Consider the following 9,957-nt stretch of genomic DNA (forward strand, 5'->3'; position numbering starts at 1 on the left):
ACTATATCAACCACTTTTTAGTTTGTGATTGTTAAGGAAATTCTGGTGTAGTAATTCGTCAGTTGTTGTCTTGTTTAGGACGTGGCTGTTGGACGTGGCTGTTGGACGTGGCTGTTGGACGTGGCTGTCGAACGTGGCTCTTGGACGTGACTGTTGAACGTGGCTGTTGGACGTGGCTGTTGGACCTGGCTGTTGGACCTGGCTGTTGGACGTGGCTGTTGAACGTGGCTGTTGGACCTGGCTGTCGGACGTAGCTGTTGGACGTGGCTGTCGGACGTGGCTGTCGGACGTGGCTGTCGGACGTGGCTGTCGGACATGGCTGTCGGACGTGGCTGTCGGACGTGGCTGTCGGACGTGGCTGTTGAACGTGGCTGTCGGACGTGGCACACAAACACCACCGTCACACCAACACACCAACACCACCACCAACACAACCACCACCTACACACAACCACCACCTACACACAACCACCACCAACACACCAACACCACCAACACACAACCACCACCAACACACAACCACCACCAACACACCAACACCACCTACACACAATCACCACCAACACACAAACACCACCAACACACAAACACCACCAACACACATACACCACCAACACACATACACCACCAACACACATACACCACCAACACACATACACCACCAACACACATACACCACCAACACACATACACCACCAACACACATACACCACCAACACACAAACACCACCAACACACAATCACCACCAACACACAATCACCACCAACACACAAACACCACCAACACACAATCACCACCAACACACAATCACCACCAACACACATACACCACCAACCCACATACACCACCAACACACAACCACCACCAACACACAAACACCACCAACACACAATCACCACCAACACACAATCACCACCAACACACATACACCACCAACACACATACACCACCAACACACATACACCACCAACACACATACACCACCAACACACAAACACCACCAACACACATACACCACCAACACACCAACACACCAACACCACCAATACACAACCACCACCTACACACAACCACCACCTACACACAACCACCACCTACACACAACCACCACCTACACACAACCACCACCAACACACAACCACCACCTACACACAACCACCACCTACACACAACCACCACCAACACACAACCACCACCTACACACAACCACCACCTACACACAACCACCACCAACACACAACCACCACCTACACACAACCACCACCTACACACAACCACCACCTACACACAACCACCACCAACACACAACCACCACCTACACACAACCACCACCTACACACAACCACCACCAACACACAACCACCACCAACACACAACCACCACCTACACACAACCACCACCTACACACAACCACCACCTACACACAACCACCACCAACACACAACCACCACCTACACACAACCACCTCCAGTAACCGTGAGCCGGTAGAGGACACACACTATTAGTGAGGTCCGCGGAAATTCGTCAATTTCTCGGGACATTTAAGAAGTATAGAGGCTAGATCATAGTATTTGGCCTCTCGCAGTGTGTAGCTAGCAGGGTGCTATATAGCATAGTCATATTGCTAGCGATAGTGCGAAGAAACCAAAATGGAGCTAGTGGCATCACCGGAGCATATAAGTGTGGAGGACCGCGTGGAGCGACCTGACCTGACGGCCAGGTGGGACGACCCGCCTTGGAACTGCCTGATTGTGTGATTGTGTTTGTTGAGTGGTGACTGTGATCAGTGGTACAGCAAATTAGTGAACTGTCACACAACGATACAGTGACTGACTCCAGAGCTTTGTGTAGACAGAGAAGAACCGACATCATCAATCTACTAGCACTTAGTGAATCACCTAGTGGGAGACAACAACGGATAACCATCGACATCATACATCGTCCTTACTCATCTGGTTGTGTGAGCGGGAGGCAGACTGGTATATACCCCCTCTCTGGTCAATTAATCAGGTGTACAGATTGAGGTAAAATATTATCAAATTCTTGTTCAGGATATCATATATATTTAAAAATCTCAGTGGCTCATTTAGGTAGAGGTAACGCTTAAGGGAACTCGTGACACGCGCACGCACGCACGCATGCCCACGTACGTATGCACCCACACAGAAATCCAAGAAAAATCCAAGAAAATGCAGTCCGCCCAGCCCTCTCTTTCTTGCTTAATTTGTGTTACCTGGTCATAGAATTCTATTAAGCCAGTCAGGCAAGATTTACCCTCCCTGAACCCATGTTGTCGATTTGTCACGAAGTCCCTTCTCTCCAAAACCTGGTAGCACATCTGAAGAGAAGGGACTTCGTGACAAATCGACAACATGGGTTCAGGGAGGGTAAATCTTGCCTGACTGGCTTAATAGAATTCTTAAGCCAGTCAGATAAATTATTAAGCAAGAAAGAGAGGGCTGGGCGGACTGCATTTTCTTGGATTGTCGGAAAGCCTTTGACACAGTACCGCATAAGAGGCTGGTACATAAGCTGGAGAGATAGGCAAGTGTAGCTGGTAAGGTGCTCCAGTGGATAAGGGAGTACCTAAGCAATAGGAAGCAGAGAGTTACGGTGAGGGGTGAGACCTCCGATTGGCGTGAAGTCACCAGTGGAGTCCCACAGGGCTCTGTACTCGGTCCTATCTTGTTTCTGATATATGTAAATGATCTCCCGGAGGGTATAGATTCATTTCTCTCAATGTTTGCGGACGATGCCAAAATTATGAGAAGGATTAAGACAGAAGAGGACTGTTTGAGGCTTCAAGAAGACCTAGACAAACAGCAGGAATGGTCGAACAAGTGGTTGTTAGAGTTTAACCCAACCAAATGTAATATAATGAAGATAGGTGCAGGGAGCAGGAGGCCAAATACAAGGTATTATCTGGGAGAGGAAATTCTTCAGGAGTCAGAGAAAGAAAAAGACTTGGGAGTTGATATCACGCCAGACCTGTCTCCTGCAGCACATATCAAGAGGATAACATCAGCGGCATATGCCAGGCTGGCCAACATACGAACGGCATTCAGAAATTTGTGTAAAGAATCATTCAGAACTTTGTATACCACATATGTCAGGCCAATCCTGGAGTATGCAGCCCCAGCATGGAGTCCATATCTAGTCAAGGATAAGACTAAACTGGAAAAGGTTCAAAGATTCACCACCAGACTAGTACCCGAGCTGAGAGGTATGAGCTACGAGGAGAGACTACGGGAATTAAACCTCACTTCGCTGGAAGACAGAAGAGTTAGGGGGGACATGATCACCACATTCAAGATTCTCAAGGGAATTGATAGGGTAGATAAAGACAGGCTATTTAACACAAGGGGCACACGCACAAGGGGACACAGGTGGAAACTGAGCGCCCAAATGAGCCACAGAGATATTAGAAAGAACTTTTTTAGTGTCAGAGTGGTTGACAAATGGAATGCATTAGGAAGTGATGTGGTGGAGGCTGACTCCATACACAGTTTCAAGTGTAGATATGATAGAGCCCAATAGGCTCAGGAATCTGTACACCTGTTGATTGACGGTTGAGAGGCGGGACCAAAGAGCCAGAGCTCAACCCCCGCAAGCACAACTAGGTGAGTACACAAGCGCGCACACGCTAAAAACACACACACACACACACACACACACACACACACACACACACACACACACACACACACACACACACACACACACACACACACACGTTGAGTTGAGAGGCGGGCCGAAAGAGCAAAGCTCAACCCCCGCAAAACACAACTAGTAAACACAACTAGTAAACACACAAACGTTCAGTCAGGGGAAAAAGTGTTAACACCTGGGAACAGAGGATAGGACCTTACTATACCCCCCCCCCCCCCCATCTGACCTGACCTGACCTGGTCGCCATCTCCCCCCCCCCCCACCCCCAGTCCCCCGCATCCCCCATACACACACTTCCCCTCCCCACTCTCTCCCCCTCTCTCCCTCTCCCACTCCCTCTCTCCCACTCTCTCCCCCTCTCTCCCTCTCCCACTCCCTCTCTCCCTCTCCCACTCTCTATCTCTCTCCCACTCTCTATCTCTCTCCCACTATATCTCTCTCCCACTATCTCTCTCTCCCACTATCTCTCTCTCTCTCTCTCCCTCCCTCCCTCCCTCCCTCCCTCCCTCTCTCCCTCCCCCCCCACTCCCTCTCTTTCCTTCCCCCCCTCTCTGCCCACACACACACACACACACACACACACACACACACACACACACACACACACACACACACACACACACACACACACACCTCTCCCCCCGTCTCTCCCACACCTGCTCTCTCCCTCTCCATTTCTCTCCCTCTCTCCTCCCTCTCTCTCCCTCCTCTCTCTCCATCTCCTCCCCCCCTTCTACTTTCTTCTCACTTCAGTGGAAGGGTCAGATCGCCCCCACCCACCCATTTATCTCTCCCTTTATCACTCATTTTCTCTCTCTCTCTCTCTCTCTCTCTCTCTCCCTCCCTCCCTCTCTCCCTCCCTCCCTCCCTCCCCCATCCCGCTCTGCCCTCATGACAAATCCTATCACGTCACAACTATAGGAACAGGGGCAAGCATGACAGCCAGAGGTACCAGGGGAACAGGGAAGAGTCAAGGTGACGAAATGAAGGAAATGTTCGCCCAGTTTCTGGAGGACATCAAGAGTGAGATGCAGGAAATGATGCAGGAAATGAAGAACGAAATAAGCAACCTGAAAAGAGAGCTGACAGCAGCAAAGGAGGAGATTAGAGCCCTCAAAGAGAATGGTATCGAGGCTGAGACTCAGAAAATCATCCAGGGAGAAGGTGATAATAGTTTTTTGGATGAGAATGCCACAATAAAAGCAACATTTGCAGAAATACTAAAAAAAAATAACTCTGAAGTAATGACTGCAGTGATGGAGGTGGCCATGAAAGCAGCCACCTCACAGGAGGCGGCACGCTCCACTAGCCAACTGCTGGAAAGGAACAGATCAGTGGTTGCTGTGGGTATTAAAGAGCAGGAAGGCTCCAATAGGACAGAGTGGAATGACAAGGACAAAGCAGCAGTGAATGAAGTACTAAAGGTACTAGACATGGAAGGGGCTGAGCATAGCATTGAGAAGGTTTTCAGGCTAGGTTGGTACAACAAAGACCGAGACCAAGTGATAAAGATAGTGTTTGCAAACGAGAGCACAAAGGAGAAGATTCTATCAAGGAAGAGCTCCCTGAAAAAAGTGGGAAAATTCAAAAATGTATTCCTCCAGAGAGACATGACAAGGGAGGAGAGAGCCGTGGCAGCAGAAGCAAGGAAGAGGAGCAGGGCGAGAGGGGAAAACCAGGAAGTCACAGCTCCCAACACAACACCCCCAGAGGCGAGGGGGGAATCCACAACCAGCTACCCAGTAACACCAGAGGACAACCCCGCCACCCTCCTCTGCATAGAAAACCCCCCTACCCCAGCACCACAACCCTCACCCCAGCACCACCACCCTCACCCCCAGCACCACCACCCTCACCCCAGCACCACAACCCTTACCCCCAGCACCACCACCCTCACCCCAGTACCACCACCCTCACCCCAGCGCCACCACCCTCACCCCAGCACCACCACCCTCACCCCAGTACCACCACCCTCACCCCCACCACCCTCACCCCAGCACCACAACCCTCACCCCCAGCACCACCACCCTCACCCCAGTACCACCACCCTCACCCCAGCACCACCACCCTCACCCCAGTACCACCACCCTCACCCCAGCACCACCACCCTCACCCCCAGCACCACCACCCTCACCCCAGCACCACAACCCTCACCCCAGCACCACCACCCTCACCCCAGTACCACCACCCTCACCCCAGCACCACCACCCTCACCCCCAGCACCACCACCCTCACCCCAGCACCACAACCCTCACCCCCAGCACCACCACCCTCACCCCCAGCACCACCACCCTCACCCCAGCACCACCACCCTCACCCCAGCACCACCACCCTCACCCCCAGCACCACCACCCTCACCCCCAGCACCACCACCCTCACCCCAGTACCACCACCCTCACCCCCAGCACCACCACCCTCACCCCCAGCACCACCACCCTCACCCCAGTACCACCACCCTCACCCCCAGCACCACCACCCTCACCCAGCACCACCACCCTCACCCCAGCACCACCACCCTCACCCCCAGCACCACCACCCTCACCCCAGCACCACCACCCTCACCCCCAGCACCACCACCCTCACCCCAGCACCACCACCCTCACCCCCAGCACCACCACCCTCACCCCAGCACCACAACCCTCACCCCAGCACCACCACCCTCACCCCAGCACCACCACCCTCACCCCAGCACCACCACCCTCACCCCCAGCACCACCACCCTCACCCCAGCACCACCACCCTCACCCCCAGCACCACCACCCTCACCCCAGCACCACAACCCTCACCCCCAGCACCACCACCCTCACCCCCAGCACCACCACCCTCACCCCCAGCACCACCACCCTCACCCCAGCACCACCACCCTCACCCCAGCACCACCACCCTCACCCCAGCACCACCACCCTCACCCCCAGTACCACCCTCACCCCAGCACCACCACCCTCACCCCAGCACCACCACCCTCACCCCAGCACCACCACCCTCACCCCAGCACCACCACCCTCACCCCAGCACCACCACCCTCACCCCAGCACCACCACCCTCACCCCAGCACCACCACCCTCACCCCCAGCACCACCACCCTCACCCCAGCACCACCACCCTCACCCCAGCACCACCACCCTCACCCCAGCACCACCACCCTCACCCCAGCACCACCACCCTCACCCCAGCACCACCACCCTCACCCCAGTACCACCACCCTCACCCCAGTAGGACCAGGGGACACAGGTGGACGCAGGAAACACAGATGCGCCGAAGGAACGTCAGGAAGTACTCGAAGCCGTCTCCACAACATTAGGGTCGAACACGACAACGAATTTAAATGTTGTGATAGTTTATAAGGCGGGAGGATTGGGAGGCCGGATGGCAGGAGTGAGCTAAAAATGTTACCTTGGGACTGATAAGTGAGTATACGGCCATGGTCCAGCAGGGTGAAGGTCCAGCAGGGTGAAGGTCCAGCAGGGTGAAGGTCCAGCAGGGTGAAGGTCCAGCAGGGTGAAGGTCCAGCAGGGTGAAGGTCCAGCAGGGTGAAGGTCCAGCAGGGTGAAGGACCAGCAGGGTGAAGGCCCAGCAGGGTGAAGGCCCAGCAGGGTGAAGGAAGGCCCAGCAGGGTGAAGGCCCAGCAGGGTGAAGGTCCAGCAGGGTGAAGGTCCAGCAGGGTGAAGGAAGGCCCAGCAGGGTGAAGGCCCAGCAGGGTGAAGGCCCAGCAGGGTGAAGGTCCACCAGGGTGAAGGAAGGCCCGGCAGGGTGAAGGCCCAGCAGGGTGAAGGCCCAGCAGGGTGAGGGTGTTGTCCTGGCGAGAGAAAACGAGAGTGTGGCGCCCGCGCCCAGTTCAAGGTTGTCTCCCAGTATGGCCATGTTGGGCCGCTTGTCGTGCCCGTACCCACCTGTTGGGCCGCTTGTCGTGCCCGTACCCACCTGTTGGGCCGCTTGTCGTGCCCGGACCCACCTGTTGGGCCGCTTGTCGTGCCCGGACCCACCTGTTGGGCCGCTTGTCGTGCCCGGACCCACCTGTTGGGGCGCTTGTCGTGCCCGTACCCACCTGTTGGGCCGCTTGTCGTGCCCGTACCCACCTGTTGGGCCGCTTGTCGTGCCCGGACCCACCTGTTGGGGCGCTTGTCGTGCCCGGACCCACCTGTTGGGGCGCTTGTCGTGCCCGTACCCACCTGTTGGGCCGCTTGTCGTGCCCGGACCCACCTGTTGGGCCGCTTGTCGTGCCCGTACCCACCTGTTGGGGCGCTTGTCGTGCCCGGACCCACCTGTTGGGCCGCTTGTCGTGCCCGTACCCACCTGTTGGGCCGCTTGTCGTGCCCGTACCCACCTGTTGGGCCGCTTGTCGTGCCCGTACTCACCTGTTGGTCCCTCCTGGACCTTGCCACCTGCACGGGGTCCTGCACGCCACTGTCCTGCACGGGGTCCTGCACGCCACTGTCCTGCACGGGGTCCTGCACGCCACTGTCCTGCACGGGGTCCTGCACGCCACTGTCCTGCACGGGGTCCTGCACGCCACTGTCCTGCACGGGGGCCTGCACGCCACTGTCCTGCACGCCACTGTCCTGCACGGGGGCCTGCACGCCACTGTCCTGCACGGGGTCCTGCACGCCACTGTCCTGCACGGGGTCCTGCACGCCACTGTCCTGCACGCGGGCCTGCACGCCACTGTCCTGCACGGGGGCCTGCACGCCACTGTCCTGCACGGGGTCCTGCACGCCACTGTCCTGCACGCCACTGTCCTGCACGCCACTGTCCTGCACGGGGGCCTGCACGCCACTGTCCTGCACGCCACTGTCCTGCACGCGGGCCTGCACGCCACTGTCCTGCACGCCACTGTCCTACACGCCACTGTCCTGCACGCCACTGTCCTGCACGCCACTGTCCTGCACGCCACTGTCCTACACGCCACTGTCCTGCACGCCACTGTCCTGCACGCCACTGTCCTGCACACCACTGTCCTGCACGGGGGCCTGCACGCCACTGTCCTACACGCCACTGTCCTGCACGCCACTGTCCTGCACGCCACTGTCCTGCACGCCACTGTCCTACACGCCACTGTCCTGCACGCCACTGTCCTGCACGCCACTGTCCTGCACGCCACTGTCCTGCACGCGGACCTGCACGCCACTGTCCTGCACGCCACTGTCCTGCACGCGGGCCTGCACGCCACTGTCCTGCACGGGGGCCTGCACGCCACTGTCCTGCACGGGGGCCTGCACGCCACTGTCCTGCACGCGGGCCTGCACGCCACTGTCCTGCACGCGGGCCTGCACGCCACTGTCCTGCACGGGGGCCTGCACGCCACTGTCCTGCACGCCACTGTCCTGCACGCCACTGTCCTACACGCCACTGTCCTGCACGCCACTGTCCTGCACGCGGGCCTGCACGCCACTGTCCTGCACGCGGGCCTGCACGCCACTGTCCTGCACGCCACTGTCCTTCACGCGGGCCTGCACGCCACTGTCCTGCACGCCACTGTCCTGCACGCCACTGTCCTGCACGCCACTGTCCTACACGCCACTGTCCTGCACGCCACTGTCCTGCACGCCACTGTCCTGCACGCCACTGTCCTGCACGCCACTGTCCTGCACGCCACTGTCCTGTACGCCACTGTCCTACACGCCACTGTCCTGCACGCCACTGTCCTGCACGCCACTGTCCTGCACGCCACTGTCCTGCACGCCACTGTCCTGCACGGGGGCCTGCACGCCACTGTCCTGCACGCCACTGTCCTGCACGGGGGCCTGCACGCCACTGTCCTGCACGGGGTCCTGCACGCCACTGTCCTGCACGGGGGCCTGCACGCCACTGTCCTGCACGCTACTGTCCTGCACGGGGGCCTGCACGCCACTGTCCTGCACGGGGTCCTGCACGCCACTGTCCTGCACGCCACTGCTAGGTGTCAGAGCCTTCCAGCTGTCCATTGCTGCTTCAGTGTGCGTTGCGGCATTTTCTGAAGTATTTAACATTTCGTCAGGATTACAATATTTATTATTTGTTTATTTATTTTGTCAATTTAACCGTTGCGGTTGGCAATGATGCTTACGTTGTTGGCAAGGAGCAGACGTTGCCAGAACAACCTGTCGTTGCCAGACAACCTGTCGTTGCCAGAACAACCTGTCGTTGCCAGAACAACCTGTCGTTGCCAGAACAACCTGTCCTCTTAAAAATAACGTCGCTATTGGCCGTTTGTCCGTATGGCCGAAAGTGGACATAACTTGAAAATGAAAAAAATGAAAATAAAGTTGGGATTTTTTTTCAACAACGGTAAGTTAAGGGTCCTCTTATAG

The 9,957-nt window shown here is 56.9% G+C and overlaps 1 protein-coding gene across 1 annotated transcript; it reads right to left on the reverse strand.

The window, feature by feature from the left end:
- Nucleotides 1-74: 74 nt before the first annotated feature.
- Nucleotides 75-9,636, reverse strand: LOC138367632 (paternally-expressed gene 3 protein-like). Its single transcript, XM_069329357.1, has 4 exons — nucleotides 9,287-9,636; nucleotides 8,717-8,986; nucleotides 8,026-8,485; nucleotides 75-371 (listed from the first exon to the last, which is right to left on the reverse strand). The coding sequence occupies exons 1-4, from the start codon at nucleotides 9,634-9,636 to the stop codon at nucleotides 75-77; spliced, it is 1,377 nt and encodes a 458-aa protein (XP_069185458.1).
- Between the last annotated feature and the right edge of the window lie 321 nt (nucleotides 9,637-9,957).

Source organism: Procambarus clarkii, chromosome 22, assembly GCF_040958095.1.
Source record: "Procambarus clarkii isolate CNS0578487 chromosome 22, FALCON_Pclarkii_2.0, whole genome shotgun sequence".
NCBI lineage: Eukaryota > Metazoa > Arthropoda > Malacostraca > Decapoda > Cambaridae > Procambarus > Procambarus clarkii.

Bases quoted from the DNA above. Each gene is read 5' to 3' on its own strand.
- LOC138367632 (XM_069329357.1), bottom strand. From the start codon at position 9,636: ATGTTAAATACTTCAGAAAATGCCGCAACGCACACTGAAGCAGCAATG. The intron at 8,987-9,286 runs GTAGGACAGTGG...CGTGCAGGACAG, and splicing joins GGCGTGCAGGACAGTGGCGT to TGGCGTGCAGGACAGTGGCG. The intron at 8,486-8,716 runs GTAGGACAGTGG...CGTGCAGGACAG, and splicing joins GGCGTGCAGGACAGTGGCGT to TGGCGTGCAGGCCCGCGTGC.